The sequence below is a fragment of the Odocoileus virginianus genome, chromosome 2, assembly GCF_023699985.2.
Source record: "Odocoileus virginianus isolate 20LAN1187 ecotype Illinois chromosome 2, Ovbor_1.2, whole genome shotgun sequence".
In the NCBI taxonomy this organism is placed as follows: Eukaryota; Metazoa; Chordata; class Mammalia; order Artiodactyla; family Cervidae; genus Odocoileus; species Odocoileus virginianus.
The window spans coordinates 90,950,012-90,966,981 of NC_069675.1; the positions used below are offsets into that span (position 1 = coordinate 90,950,012).

General features: G+C 39.3%; 1 protein-coding gene across 3 annotated transcripts in view; it reads right to left on the reverse strand.

Annotated features, from left to right (window-relative positions):
- NR6A1 (nuclear receptor subfamily 6 group A member 1) overlaps window positions 1-16,970 on the reverse strand; it is a 222,441-nt gene that overhangs the window by 62,264 nt on the left and 143,207 nt on the right. Inside the window, exon 1 of one of the 3 annotated variants that reach the window (XM_020872059.2) lies at window positions 4,655-4,890. The exons of the other annotated variants lie outside the window; for them this stretch is intronic. Within the exon in view, the coding sequence (XP_020727718.1) occupies window positions 4,655-4,670 (16 nt within the window). The 5' untranslated portion in view covers window positions 4,671-4,890. Of the gene's footprint in view, window positions 1-4,654; window positions 4,891-16,970 lie in introns of those variants that run through there. 3 annotated transcript variants of the gene reach the window in all.

Consider the following 16,970-nt stretch of genomic DNA (forward strand, 5'->3'; position numbering starts at 1 on the left):
CTGAATGGAGGCACTCCCTGAGGATTTTTCTGACTAGAATATAAACAGCACCAGCCACAGCCTCACCCAAGAATCCTCTCTCCTTCCTAATCTCCCTAAATTCACTACCATTTAAAACTCATTTCAATGTCAAGGCATGTTAAGCATGTGTTGGGCACTGTGACAGAGGTTCTCTTATTCAATTCCTGTAACAACCCTGCGGAGATTGGTATTACCATCCACTGTTGTACATGAGGAAATTGAAGCTCACAGAGGTCAAGTGACTTGGCCAAGTGACAGAGTAGGCTGCTGAGGTTCTTAACCCAACACTGGCAAGTCTGCAGCAGACCAATGGATGCAGTCAAGTTTTCAGGAGCCATCTGGGCAGCACAGGACAAGCCCTCACCATTCAGGCCACGGGATCTGCTCAGAGGCCATGGAAGCAACAGCAGGGTTTTTGTTCTTTCGTTTTTTGTTTTTGTTTTGGTTTGGTTTCAACGGCTAAAAATCCTATACGAATTCTGATTGGCCCCAACGACAATTCACCAAGGCCCACCAGTCAGTTGACTTCTGACCTTCCATGCTTCTCATCCTAATTAATGCAAGGTCCTTGGATCACAGTGTGAGCATCAAGACCCTGTGAGAGTTAGCAATGACCTTTACATCTATCAGGCTTTTCAAAATATGTAAAACAGCTGTGCATTGAGAACACCCCCCCAAACCCTCAACCTTGAAATATGAGTAGATGCATTTTTCCTAATTATGGTGTTTTTAACCAAGTCTTTGAGACATGACTTTTAACATAACTAAAAAATATCTGAGAAACAGCTTGTTTTTCAAATGCCTAAGCAAACCACTGAGGCACGCAAGAAGATTCTTACAAATGGACTAATTTTCTTGGCTTAGAAAGAAACTCAGTAGCAGAGGACACAAAAAGACTGATCTGAAAAAATTTGGGGGGGAAGGGAGAATGTTTGGCTTTCATACTTGTGCCTCTGATATCCTTTTGTTCTCCCACCTCATTGTATTAAGGATGCTAAATCAAACATGATTGCAGTGATGTTTGTGTGTGAAAATGACAAAAGCGATGGCCTAAAATCCCAACCTCATCTTGAACCCTGAAGACTTTTATGGCTTTTCCTTCACTAGGCCCTCCCCCTAAAGCACATTAAAGACCACATTGTTCAAAGGGTCATGGTAGGTTTCATACCCCATTTTAATACGACTTAAATGGTAACTGAACTTCCAGATTGTTAGTAATATTTGTATTTCTCTGGAAAATACCCATTAAAAGAATAGATCCCTTCTGAAATTCAGAATCAAAAATGCATCAGAAGGGCAAAAACAATGTTATCAAGATTTGTGATGATTAAATTTTCTTTTCATACATCATTTCCCCTAGAAAAGGTACACAGGTTAGAGATGTGTTAAAAACACCCAAATGATCTTTTGAAGTGTTGATATAGTCTCTCAAGCCTCAAAACTGTCCAGGAGAATATGTCAGGTCTCAATTCAAGAAGCAGAAAATAAATTAAACTTGGGGCTCTTTTCAAATACAGGTCTTCCCCTTCCCCTTATTCCATTTGTATATTTGCAAGTCACATTAGGGACCCTCAGGTTAGCTTATGTATTTATTCCTGGGAGATTTTTATCTGGAAGAAGGACATTAGAAGTTCTTTATGATTCCATTTTCCATAGTTGTTACCATCAGTTGTCAACAATAATTTGGGAGTTTAGCAGAAGAGAAGCAGCAAAGACTCCATTACTCTTTCCAACTGCCATAAAGAATTTGCATCATAAAAATACCTACTGAATTACTGACTTGGTCCTCTGAAAAAGGATACAGTAAAACAGGAATGTTACAGTTGAGCTTGGAAAATGGGAATTCGAAAAATGAAAATCGAGGCTGAAGTAAAACAACAAACTTGGTAGTGCTTTTAAAATCATAACTTCATTGGCAGAATTTGCTCACTTTCCCAAGTATTTCAGGCATTTCTGTTTAACATCCATATAATGTGCATTAGGACGTAGCATATCACAACTTCAGTGTATTTTAAAATAAGACCTATGATTTTAGTAGATTCCGTGGCTACAAATCTGGTTTAAATGCTCTCAAAATAACACTTAAGAGCATCTGTTTAGCTCAGTTGAAGTTTCAAGAGCCAATACCAGCTGTTGGGAAGGGGGACGGGATTCCACACACATGTTATTCAAATCCGAGCCAAATTTTTTTTTTAATTCTTTTAATGATGTCTCCAATATCAATAAGGTAAAACAAACGTTAGAATAAAAAAGAAAAAAAAAAAAAAAGAGGGGGAAAAAAAGGAAAAAAAAAGACTACTTACTCAAAGCTTTGACGCACGTGACTAAGACCAAAATGATCACCCTCTCCAATTCAATACAGTATTAGCATACGGACAAAAGGCATTTAAAAATCAATTTGGAGTTATTTCTAGTGGGGGTTGCCCGATCCCGGCAAGTTGAGGAATGAGAATATTCCCAACATTAAAAGGGCACTCAAGTACTTTTCCTCTTTTAAACAGCAATCTTATTTTCACAGGGAATTCATTCAGTGGCATTGTTTTGGTTTTAGGTGTCTGTCTTGCCAGGCAGGGGCCGTGCAAAAGGGCTACATCTATCTTGAAGTGTGCACAATGGCCTCTCTGCGGCTTGCTCTCTGTTATTGATCCTTACAGATGCTCCAAGGCCCTTCCCCCACCCACCTTTCTCCAAATCCCAACCCCCCATTCTGAAAGATAGCTTAAGAAATAAGACTTCCTGCCTAGCGACTGGCAGGGCTGAAAGACCAGATTGTATGACTCCACAGATCAGGCCTGCCACAGTGAAAGCTTGAATAGAGTTAACCCTCTGTGAACTAAAACAAAACATTTGTATGCCCAGCTGTGACAAAGGTTAATTTAAATGGACAAGGGCCCAATATCTAAAACCAGGCAATGCTTTTTTTACAGTAGCATTTTAACTGATTTCTTTTTGTTTTTTAAGCTTTCAAAAACCTCATTCAGTAGGGTAATTTATTATGCCTTATTAGAATTTTGTATGGATGATTTAGGTGACATTTTAAAAATTCACTTGTTTTATAAAAGTTCTTGTTTTAGTACCATAGTTATTTTCTGCCACTGAACAGCTAAGAAAAATTGAAGTTTCAATATTTAATTAAGAACTGAGGGAGAACTTTCTGTTCAAACATTTTTTCTCTTTCAGAATGGGTAGACTGTGTATCGCTAACAGATTCAAACTGGTAGAAAAATATCCAAATCCTCCAGATCTATTCCCTCCAAACTCATATAACTAATGCTCTGGTATCTCTGCTTACCCCTAAGCTACTCCAAGGATTGAAAGCAAACCTTACTTGGTAAATTACTCCCTTCTGGAAAAGCTAGTATATCCAGATTAGTTTAACAAAGAATTTCTGTGCCTACTGGGGGAAAGAGAGGAAGTTGTTCAAGATAAAAAATATCAGATCATGCATGTAATTGGTAATTTCTATAAACTTTATTGTTTCCGCCAACTTATAATAAAAACCAATGAAGCAATGCTGGTAAAGTGCTGGGGGAGAATTTATAAGGGAGCATTACAATAAAGTATTACTATAAAGAAGAATTTTGCTGTGAGACAAGTTCCCATTTCTCCAGTGTGTGCATCCTCAAAGTAAGAATTAAACTGCAAGGCTGCCTATGGCAGATGTTAGGCATGCTGCAAGGGGGTGGGAAGCTTTGCTAAGGAAGCATTTCATAGATGAATGTCATTCCTAGAAATATACCAAGTGCCTCAAAGAATCTGAAACTCTTTTGGCTATAATTCAGCAATGCGTACGAGAAACCAAACTTTTGGTAAAGTCTTAGGCTCTATATAAACACAGAGAACAAATACAGCAAATCTTTAATACTAAGATTCATTTTCTAGCTGTTTCTTTAGCTGCTTATGTCTTTTCTGCCCCAAATAATAAAGCTGTGGCACACTGGGGTTTTTCACACAAGAGGCTATTTCAAACATACAAATTCAACACTACTTGCTATTAATGAGAGAGAGAGAGAGAGAGCAAGAGGGATTGAGAGAGAGAGAGAGAGAGAATATATCCATTTTAAAATCAGTCCACTTAAAAAGAAATTAGCAATGGCTTAGTCTTATACCGTAAAGTATCTAAGTTCCCCCAAAGGAAATAAGGTTGCCTTATCAAGGCTTCAAGACCCCAATACTATCTATAATTAACAGTACTAAATAAGGCTTTGGCAGATGGTGAACTGGATTAGGGAATTTAAAATATATACAAAGTTTGTCAAGAAGTAAACAGACAATTTTTTAAAATGTAAACTTTACCTAAGAACTGTGACGTAAAATGAAGTTTAAGATTTTTTTCAAGTCACTACAAAATTTCGATCCATTTTTTCCTTCCTTTCTTTTGCTCATTAAAAAAAAAAATCATCAATCACAATAACCAATTTACTACAGTTCTCTCTTGCTTTTCTCCACTTCAAAACATTTACAGTCAGTTGCTATTTACACAAAAACTTGTTGGCTGAATTCTGCCAAGACAAACACAAAAAAGAACTGAACTGCCTCTCTCTTCCCTCAAGGCTACTATCTGCTCTAAACCTTCAAAGTAAATTTCTAAACCTTAGGTTTGAGCCCAGACCGAAACAGTCTGCCCCCTTACCTTCCCATGTCTCCATTTCATGCTTCTCGGAGTCTGTTGGGAAGTTCTGTTGCAGCCATGAAGAAACGGGGATTACAAGACAAGTCCAGCCTGATGACCACTCTTCCGACACTTGGCCAATTTCTCTCTCTTAGCCCGAACTACAACAGTCATCCTCACAGGTCAGTTTACAAGCCAGTCATGTGATTAGAAAGTTCAGGCACTAAGGTCACAACGTGTACGGAGTTCGTTTATTACCAAAGGTTATCTAAGTGGAACTGATAGACTTATTTTCTTTAGTTAACAATACTGCCTACCATGTCTCTCTGAAAACTATTATGGAAATATTTAGTAGGAAATACTCCTCCAGTCTTTTTTAAAGCTGAGATCCTTAACTTAAAAGGCAGTATTCTAGAAGGACCTGGTTTTCATTTAGAAGAGTTCCAGTACGTAGGGGTTTTTCTCTCGTTTCTTTCAAGAGCTAGTTTATATCATATTCTTTTGTAATTTGAATTAAAAGTTTAGAGTTAGAACCTTTGGCAGAAGAAAAAGAAAAATACAAAGACTCCGTGTTATGCATGTGTTGGGAGGGGTAGGAGTGGGATCCCCTGCTTTTTGTCATTATAATAAACAATGACAAGGCAAATTCTTCTGAGAAAATTAAAATGTGAAGCTCTGAGTTATTTGCAGGGTTCACCTTAACTCTGGCCCTTAATTTTCATGCTGTGGCTAAACACACTAGTTTGAAATAACACGGAGAGAGGGAACTAGGTCTGCAAAATCCTTTTGGAAAGTAAAGGTTAGAAATTTCACCCCTCATCCCTAGTCAAGGGTGTAAATCTTTAAGCTTCCTGCTTCATTCCTGTAAAACTCCTAAGACATTAAGCAATCATTATGCTATGCCTCCTTGATTTGTGAACCATACCAGTAACACATGGCAGAGCGCATCACACCAGGTGTGTGGATACTTGCTCAAACACTGCCACAGATCTGCAGAGGCTGACAAATCTGAGCCATATGCTAATGACACATGATGTCAAACATTTAGCTATCCATTCAGATATCAGAATACAACATCAGGGCAAGTTGCACTGAGAAGGTGGGATGATCAAAGAGAGACCAGTTACCAGGGATAAATGCTTTTTAACTTTGCAGTGTTTCATCTTATAATCTCCCTCAATATCTAGGTTAGCCTTGGAAATAACTTAAAGGCTAGGCACATTTTACAGCAGTATTTCATAAAAAAGGAGACTTTTCTTCGGGGTGGGAGTGGAATCTGTCACTGGCAGCCATATAATTGAATGGCAAATATTGCTACCACTATCACTAGAGGGATTTCCCAACCAAGAGAGAGAACACTAAATCACCTTACAAGGTAGGGTCTAAAGGGAAAGTGACCAATGGTTTAGAGGAGAAAACGTTATAATCTGTCTGCCTAATAAATTTTCTGCCCCTGCCATCACACATGTCACTGCAACACAAACACATCAACCAGCTTTCCCATTCTTATTCCCATTCAGACAAGAGATTAATAAAGTGTAGTAAACCTCTGCTTTACAACAGCAACCTTTGGAGGAAAATATAAAATGGGGAGCTATTGGTCAACCTACTAATATCAAGACTGAAGCAGCATTCTTGATTTCAAAGGGTGCGAAAATTAGTCACTCAGTCGTGTCCGACTCTTAGCCACCCCATGGATTGTAGCCCACCAGGTTCCTTTGTCCATGAAATGCTCCAGGCAAGAATATTGGAATTAATTGCCATTTCCTTCTTCAGGGGATCTTCCTGACCCCAGAAACTGAATGCAGTAGTGGGTCTCAATAATAATCCCTGATGTACCCATAAGTGTGAGAACAAATCTTTAACACAGTTTAGGCAAGTAAGTTTTATCTTTAGATATAGAGTCATATTTCTTCAATATCTTCAGCCCCACAAGTTTTTTGAGAGCCCTTTTTAAGTTCTACTGGGAGGAAAAGGCAGAGAACATGAACATGCACCTTAGTCAACATGCAAATGCAAAAGACAAACCTTAAATCTAAACTCAAGCTCCCAAGATTGTTTAAACAACTACAGTCAAGAGAAATCATCTAACAGACTAGACGGATTCACATGATTTATCAGTGGAAAGCAGAGAAAAGGGTAAGAAATCAGCAACATTTTCTACTTGCTAATACTAGCTTTCTAATGTAGGAAAAAAATCTACATTCAACCAACACGTGCAATATTTGCATATTGCATATCTAACAGAATTCAAAAGCTGAGTTCAAATTATGAACAGCAGAACCTCAGTTAACCTTGCAAGAAACTGGTTCACTTTCATTTTAAAGATGGGGAAACTGAGGCCCAAGAAAAGGAAAAGAGCAAGTCATCAGACCACTTGAGAAGAAATCCAAATATCCTAGGTCTCTCATTTCCTCCATAATGCCACATATCTTGGAAAGAAAACAAAGCCTCTTTTTAGATGCCACTATTCAACATTATTTTCATATTTGTTATTCAAATGGAAACTTTCAAAGAAGATGGCAGATTTCTAAGCTGAAGGGGGTAATCAAGATGTATTATGTTCAGTCCTTGAAAGTAAAACAAAAGATAGCAATTCTAGTGACTACACAATCACTGGAATCATCTCAGTCTTATTTGCCTTCAAGAAGTTTCAATGAGAGTCTGATGCAAAGTGAAAGCCATGTGACTACTGATAGAGAGGGACTAGTTAGAATATCTCTATCCATTTCAGAAAAACAGAATTATGCAGAAAATATATTCAATTTCTTTTTAACCTTGAAAAACCACACAAAAAACAAAAGCCCAAGGTCTCTAGTTTTCATCTGTCAGATGCTTGATTGCAGACATTCCTTATGGCAAGGACAGGAGTTTAATTCAACTAACCATGAATAAGGAAACACAGCCAAATGGAGACCATATTAACTGAGACTAACAAGCAAAGTTCTCGAGTTCAGGGAAACAACAGGAGCAACCAAGTACATACTTAAATATGATTTCTACTTTTGCCATCTATTCCTGGAGTTGGAAAGAGGAGTCTATAGTTCAGGGAAAAAAAAAAAATAATAATCCAGAGCCACAGACTAAAAATATTTTAGAAACTAAGGACTAAGGGTTTTTATCCAGTCATACAAACATTCGTTGAGTGCCTCCTATGAGCTAGGCACTATGCTGACTAAAGTGACAGAAATGAGTATTATGAGATTCTTACCTTAGATCTACATGTCAGGGAAATGGAGGAAGAAAAATTCATTAGATTGGAGTGGCATGCCACAGAGAGGGAGCTGAACCTTGGTGTTCAACATGTAGACAGGCAGGAAAGGTATTTCCGGACTTGAAGGAATAAGAATCACAAAAGACTTTTTAATGCTTAAGATATAAAATCAGGAACTAAACCTACATGAAGATGACTAACACAACTGGCTAGAAAAATGACTGCGGGGTGTAAGAATAATCTTGGACTTCCCAGGTGGTCCAGTGGTTAAGAATCTGCCTGTCAATGCAAAGGACATGGGTTTGATCCCTGGTCCAGAAAGATTCCACATGCCTCGGGACAACTAAACCCATGTGGCCACAACTACTAAGCCTGAGTGCCTAGAACCTGTACTCCACAACAAGAGAAGCCACGGCAATGAGAACCCCATGCACTGCAACTTGAGAGGAGCCCTCCCTCTCTGCCACTAGACAAAATTCACAAGAAGCAAAGAAGCCCTGGAAATAATTTTTTTTTAAAAATCAAGGGCAATTTTTAAAAAAGAACAGCCTTATAAGTATAAGCAAATGCAATGTATGTACCTTGTATGTACCTTGACTGTGATTTGAACAAATCAATTGTAAAAAGACATTTCTGAAAAAAATCAAGTAAATTTAAATATGAGTCCAGTGTTTAATTAGATCAATTATCCACCCACAAATTGAAGACCGGGAAAGAGTGAGCCCTCTAAAAAATTTCCATTATTCTCCAGTCAGGATCTTGTACATAAATTTTTAAAGTATCACAGATCAAAGTATGAATAAATCAGTCCCTTTGAAAAAAGAGAAGTAACAGATATACAACATATAAACATAAACACAGTCAACTCTTCTGTCTCTTGAGAAGTCTAAACTAGTTGGGACTTATTCAACCCATATGGAATCTCTGCCTACCATCTTCACAATTAAGCCCAGAGTTTGATGCAAATAAAATACTGCAGCTCTGAATATAGCAATAACTCAAACTGCTGTGAAGCAACATGTACAAATGAAGTAAAAAAGATCACAGCGGTAAAAAGCAAGACTTGGGGGCTGGGCAAATGGCCAGACAGTCTTTCTTCTTTGGTACCCCTAAAAAGGAAGACCACTTGAAACCCAGTAGTTTCTGGATAGACTCTGGCCTACGCCCTGACTTCTCATTGTTGTTTCATTCATCTATCCATGTATTTGCCTGACTGGGTGAAAAAAAATGGTCAGATGACACAGGAAGTTTTCTGCCTACGAGTAACTCACTTCTGTGTAAGTGAGGACTCTGGACAAAGGTATGCAAGATAAAAACTGTAGCATGAGCTGTGACTAGTCAACAGCTCCCAGGCTCCCTATAACACAAAAATCCACAAGCCCAATGCCCTTTACAATCTAGCCCCCGCTGATCTCTCCAGCTTCATTTATTCCTACTCCCTACAAATACCCATCACTCCTGCCATACTAACCCACTTGTAGTGCAAATATGCTAAGCTGTAACATTTGCCTGGAATAACTCCTCTTGCTACTTTCTTATAGATTCCACTAGCAATTACTCATCTTTCTGGACTCAATTTAAATATTAGCTCCACTGTGAGGTATTTTAACACTCCATCCTCCCAGTCCTCAAATCAGACAGTCAAACCACACTCTGTTGCCATGCTGCTTGGATCCCTGGGGCTTCCCTGGTGGCTCAGAGGATAAAGCGTCTCTTCCTGCAATGCCAGAGACCTGGGTTCGATCTCCGGGTTGGGAAGATCCCCTGCAGAAGGAAAGGGTTACCCACTCCAGTACTCTTGCCTGGAAAATTCCACGGACAGAGGAGCCTGGTAGGCTACAGTCCATGGGATTGCAAAGAGTCGCACATGACTGGATCCCTAAAATATATCATGATAATACAAACTACCTACTGTTTTTACTTCACCATTCTATGGGGTTGGCCAAGAAGTTTGTTTGGGTTTTTCTGTAAGGTATTTCAGAAAAACACGAACTTCTTGGCCAACCTAATATCTTTCTTATTAGTCTGAATATATCCCCAAAGAGTAAAGCTTTGGTAATTTCAGAGCACAGTCTTGTGTTTAGCATATATCACATAGCAGGCAATTAGAAGGCTTTTGGTATGTATGTTGTGTAGGTAAGCAGGTGGTATGCAGCTTTTTTTTTTTTAAATTAAACTTAAGAGTGCATTCACAGTCTACTTTCATTTTCACATTTTCTACCTCTTCCATCTTTCCTCAGAGGAGGTTTTTTTTTTCCCTAAACAAACTCCATTTCAAAGTCCCTATGTGTCAGGCCTTCTCTTTTAAATATGTCTTTTCATTTGTAAACCTGAAACCTTACCTTCCAATAAAGAAGATCCAGCACTAGTAAGAAAAGATTTCTGGCCAATATCTCCTATTTACTGAGTTCCTGTATTAGTATGGAAGGATATGTTGCTAATGATCTTCTGATTAACATACATAATATATACATGTATCTCCTATATTCCAAGCTATATAGAGGCAGGTACTATGCCCCTTATTCTTTTTTTTTTCATTTATTTTTATTAGTTGGAGGCTAATTACTTTACAACATTGTAGTGGTTTTTGTCATACATTGACATGAATCAGCCATGGATTTACATGTGTTCCCCATCCCGATCCCCCCCTCCCACCTCCCTCTCTACCTGATTCCTCTGGGTCTTCCCAGCGCACCAGGCCCGAGCACTTGTCTCATACACCCAACCTGTATGCCCCTTATTCTTGTTCACCACTGTATACCCAGTGCCTGACACAAAGCAGGTGCTCAACGAATATTTTGTTGATTAGAGGAAGGAAGGAAAGGAGTTGCTTTAGAAAGCAGGAACATGGGAGAGGGAAATAAAATCCTTCAGGAATACAAATATTCACAAGATTGCCCTTGGCTATTCCTGCAAAGTCAAAACCAGTTCACCCAGCCTCAATTCCAACTCCAGTAAATCCTACCCATACACAGAGCTCTCCTCTAATTGAGGGACTGGGTGTAATAAATCTGAAAACCAACAGGACCGGTTGTAAACCGGCCAAGTGGCAATCCTACCTACAACCAGTTCTGTCCTTTCTACTCTACCAGAGATTGAACCTGACTCTCTAAAGATAAGCACACAGAAAAGAGGAGGCGACAGGGCTTAAAAATCTTACTTTGGGGTACAGTGCGGTTTCAGCTGGCAAAGGGACTGATTTCTATCAAATAAGATATAACACACATCATCATATGAGTCAACTACACATAGCAATTGAGCTCTATCCTGGGTCCTGGACTCATGGATTGCTCCCCTGAGCCTCACATCTTATTATCCAACTGCCTTCTGGGCATCTCCAAGATGCATCGATCATATGCACCTCAGACATGTCCAAATATGTCTGCCTTTTGAAACCTGCTCCTCTGTCTCAGTGTGAACAGCCTCAGCAATCCAAGCCAGAACCTGGAACTCCGACTCCTTTCTCCCTTTTAGCCCACTTACATTCAAAACTTATCATTCCTGTCTTTCCTGTCCCCTCAAAAGCTACTAAATCAGCCACTCTAACCAAACATGAGACAATCTGGATATCCTTTTAGAAGAATAACTACAATTAACTGAACAATGTCACCATTGAAGGATGCCAGGGAACTAACACAACATTTTGAAAATTATTAAATACAAAAAAGGGAAAGAATCAAGTATTTACCCTGCTTTTCCTAAGTTAAATACAGCATAGGGTAATCAACAGCAATGGAAAATTTTCTCTTTGTAGAAACATTCCAGCTAATAAGTGAACAAGAAATACTGGAATTAGAATGCTACTATGAAATAATAGGTCCTAGATACTGATCATCAACAGCTACTAACATAACAAAAAAAGAAAACAAAAGGTATATATCTTCTGATTGAAGAACTCAGAAAGTAGAATCTCGCCCAGAAAGTAGAATCTGAAGATGATCAAGCCTCTATATCCAACTACTAAAATAGAAGTACTATAGACTTCAGAGAAACACGCTCACCTATATCAGGAGGTCAATCAGCAGAATTTGCGTTGTGGTAAATTCAACAAACCAAATCACCCAATCTTGTAAACTAAATGAGAAGGAAAACAAGAGATTGAGGAGAAATCTCAATCTCTATAGATCAAAAAAAAAAATCTTCAAGAGATACATACTGGAATGCTTATGGATGAGATAATACTTTGGAATGCTTCAAAATAACATGGGGAGGTGAGGGAAGTAAAAATATGGCTGGGTTAAGATTAGTCACTGGATGATGATTATTGCTGAGGCTGGGTACGTGGGTTCATTAATACTACTTTGCGTATGTTCTGTGTATGCATAACAATATAAGGTTGCTGTTGTTCAGTCACTAAGTCATGTCTGACTCTTTGTGATCCCATGAATTGCAGCACGCCAGGCTTCCGTGTCCTTCACCATCTCTGGGAGTTTGCTCAAACTCACGTCCATTGAGTAGGTGATGCCGTCAACCATCTTATCCTCCGCTGTCTCCTTCTCCTCCCCAACTCATACATTTATTTTCATCTCTACCGTCCTATTCTTGGCCACCACTATTTCTCACCTGGCTTATTTTGAGAGCCTCCTTATAGGTCTGTCTTGTTAGCTATTTTTTTCTACCTTTCCACTTTGTGTGTGTGCGTGTGAAGTTGCTTTAGTCGTGTCTGACTCTTTGCAACCCTATGGACTGTGGCTCACCAGACTCCTCTGTCCAAGGGATTCTCCAGGCAAAAATACTGGAGTGGGTTGCCATGCCCTCCTCTAGTGGATCCTCCCAACCCAGGGCTTGAACCCACGTCTGTCTACTGCATTGGTAGGTGGGTTCTTTTACCATTAGTGCCACCTGGGAAACACTCATTCCACCGGGTGTGTGTGTTGTCATCACCTCAGTCATGTCCAACTCTTGGCAACCATGTGGGCGATAGCCCACCAGGCTCCCCCCCGTCCAAGGGAATTCCCAGGCAAGAATACTGGAGTAGGTATTCTACTGCTCTCCTACGTGCTCTCCTCCAGGGGATCTTTCAGACCCAGGAGTTGAATCCGTATCTCTTATGTCTCCTGAACTGGCAGGCAGGTTCTTTACCACTAGCGCCATCTGAGAAGGTCCTTTCCACCTCTCCCCTCCCAAATTAATTCTCCACTCTGGCTGCTTTCTAAAACTCAAATCAAACCATACGCTCCCATTTAAAATCTGTAAATCTGTAATTTTTTTCAGAATAAATCACCTTCCCAATGTTACAAGAGACTTCCTGATCAAACCTCTTGTCAACCTCTCCATTTTCCCTTCTCATATTCCCAATGCTCTCAATGAACAGTGCTATTTGCAATTTCCCAAATGTGCCTTTGCATGCACTGTTTTCCTTCTACCTGGCTAGTTTCCATGAAGTATTTAATTCTCAGCTAATTCAGATGTATCTTCCAAGAAATCTCCAATTCTTACCTGCCCTAAAGGTTCTAATCCTATGAATTTCTGTAGTTTCATCACATTGGATGCCTGCCTGCCTATGGATCTGTAACCATTCCAAGAACAGAGACATAATTTGATTCATCTCTACATTCCTGGTACCTACTACAGAATCTAGCACAAAATGAGTACAGTCATCCCTAAGTATCCACAGGGGATTGGTTCCAGGACCTTCATGGACACCAAAATCCATAGGTACTCAAGGTCCTCATATAAAATGGCGCAGTGTTTACACATAACCTATGTACATCCTCAATACTTGAAATCATCTCGAGTTTACTTACAATACCAAATATTGACACAATGCAAATGCTATGTAAACCGATGCTGGTATGCAGCAAATTCAAGTTTTGCTTTTTGGAACTTTCTGGAATTTAAACAATTTTTAATATTTTTAATCCATGACTGGATGAATCCATGGATGTGGAATCTGCAGGGCCAACTGTACTTGATTTGTATTTGATGAATCAAAAATAAAGTTAAAAGGCCTAGACTTCCGAGGAAACCATAACTCTACAGAAATAGATAATTACAATAAAAGGCAGCCTGAAATTGGATTGTTATACAGGTATATGTGTGCAAAAGTGTTGGTTGTTCAGTTGTGTCAGTTCTTTGCAATCCCATAGACTGTAGCCTTCTAGGCTCCTCTGTTCATGAGATTCTCCAGCCAAGAATACTGGAGTGGGTTGCCATGTCCTTCTCCAGGAGATCTTCCCAATCCACGAATCAAACACATCTCTTTTGTTTCCCACACTGGCAGGTAAGCTCTTTTCCACTAGGCCACCTGGGAAGCCCTTATAAGTGTATATTTGTCTCTAAACTCATCAAGTTATATACATTTATTCATATATCAATCATACCTCAATAAAGTGATTTTTTAAAAAGATCATTCTCCCTTCTTTTGTCCAGAAGTACAGACAAAGAATTAAGCATTCTGAGCAGGTCAACAATGAGCAATTCCTGTTCTGTGCCAAGCAGGATGTGAGTGAGTCAAGACAAATGAGTCAAAGTTCTGTCCTTGAGGAGCTCAAGCCGGTGGGAGAGGAAGATACATTTGTCTTAGAAGAGGGCAAAATATAAGGTGTGCTCAGCAGAGATGTACTCGCTTTTCACTGGGGTGGGAGCAGCTTAGCACTGTGTTCTTAGCGCCCAGTATATAGTTGATTATTTGATGAACTGAACAGAAAGTCTGGAAGGGCTTCCTGAAGAGAGTAATAACTGAGTTGTGCAGCTGTATTGTTCAGCTAGTAGTATCACAGAGACTTTTGCTTCTTCATAGATTTTCAAATAAATCTAAACAAGGGATTAAAACCAGATGTCAGGTAAAGAGAAAGAATTTCCATTTGGTGAACTAGATCACTCCTCTCTTCTGTCCCCAACTCTCGAGTTCATCCAGATTTCAGGGGATGGACCTTAATTTGGAGCAAAAGTAGTGAATTATGCAGAGCCCTCATTGACTTCAACCTGGAAGCAGCTGTATGAGGACAAACCAGTACAGAAAGCTGAGAAAGAATCACCCTCAACTTCCCCCAGGCCCACAGAGAGACCAAAGACTTCCAAGAAATGCTTTCCTGGGATTCACCAGGCATCTTCTCTTGGTGCTTGGACCAAACACTAGCATCTTTGCAGGACTCAAATGGCACTCTAGCCAAAAAGAACAGTATCAGGGCTATGGGTAGTGGGAGTCATATCTGAATACTTGCATTAGTAAATTCTTCTCTTCTGAGTTACTTAACTGGGTCAGCAGATGGATCTGTTTCAAATCACATCAGTGTAAGAATTTGCCTGCCAAGAAATCATATCCTTAGAAATTACCTAATTCCAATTTCTTTATCTTATAAAGAAAGCAAGTTTATCCATGTATCTTATCAGTGTTAATGCAAAGTAGTTTAGGTGATTTTTTTTTTTTCGCATCTTCCATCACACACTCATATACATTTGCATTTTGCCAAATCACTTTTGGCATTATTTATCAAAACTAAGTCTATTCTTTAAAAGGCACATACCATTTTTTAATCTCTTCGCGACCCCATGGACTTGCTGCCCACCAGGCTCCTCTGACTATGGAATTTTCCAGGCAAGAACACTGGAGTGGGTTGCCATTTCCTACTCCAGGGGAGCCTGCTGACCCAGGGATCAAATCTGCGTCTCTTGTGTCTCCTGCACTGGCAGGCAGACTCTTTATTGCTGCGTCATCTGGGGAGCCCTATTTTATTTTTTTAATAGCAATTTCAATTCTAGAAAAGTATCCTATAGATGTACTTGTTCAGGGATGAGAAAATATTCACTGTAGTACTGTATATAATAAATAAATGAGAAAAGAAACTTTATAATCTAATAAAGCCATTAATATATATAGCTATTACCAAAAATGAGGTAAATCTTCACAGTATTGGCATGTAAAAAAGTTTGCAACTTACTGTTATTGAAAAGAGATCAGTTTGATCTCTTTTATGAAAACTTATATGTATTTAAAAATACAAAAAAGTTGCAAACGGACTTCTACCTCTGGCCAAGATGGGATAATGGGAACTAGTTTGGCCTCCTGACTAGAGAAGACGGAACTGGACAAAGTATATAAAATAATGGTTTTCCTCTACTGATTAGGGATAGCAAAGAACAGTGATTCCTAAGGGGAAACAAACAAGGAAACTCCTGTGAACATCCCACATAACTGCCTGATGGCTTTCAAGAGAGAGCATGATGAGCGCTCATGTCGGGTCCAACAAGTCAATTCTAAAGCTAAGGATCTGGGGCTGGGAGTGAAGGGGGCTAGGTGGCTGGAATTACCAGGGCAGAGGGCTGGGAGAGAGAGCACTACATGGAGAGAGCATGACTGAGATCTGCAGAGAGTTCTCCTGAGTCTTCAGCTGAGGACAGATGATTACACATATGTGAGGAAACTACCCAAAGCTAGGGAAAGAACCACCCAAAAGGAGTAGGGGAAATTATTTTCAGGGCTCACAAAAAGCCAGGAATAGTTATTGTTTTCACCAGCCAGAGTAGAAAATGCTCAAGATTACTGAATTTATTTCCTAAAGATCCTGATTAGTATTTATATATCATCAACAACTGGCCTTCAAGTATCCCCCTAAAAGCACTGATTGTCTTCTCAGGTTAGCTACTGCTCCATTCAATTCATACAGGATAGAATCTAAGAGAGGTTGTGACGGTTGCTTTGGGGGATGAGAAACCAATTATAAAGTCAAGAGGAGCCAAAGAGGTAAGTCCAATAGTTGGAGAGAGCAGATCCTAAAAATAAACTTTGCCTCCAAACCCTGACTTTGACAAAATTCACAAATACAAGCAGAAGTCCCCTCTATAGATTGGTTTAGTACAAAAATGACCATTAAAAAAAAAAAATGACCATAAAGGTAACAATATCATAAGCCCTCTTAAATGAACTGATCATCATACTGAAATTTTCCCTTTTTTCTTGGATGTTTTTCAAGCTTCTACAACTCTGCCCAAAGCTGGGCCTTCCCATTCACCATGTCTTCTTTGCAAGAGACACCCAAATGCATTAACATAATCCTTTTGAGCATATTCCTGGAAAACAACTCTGTACAATACTTGTCTTTTTGGTATTAATGAAATAATTATGAATTTGAAATATGATATTGCCCTTTTAATGGTGTTTTCTCAGTCTTGGTGAAGTTT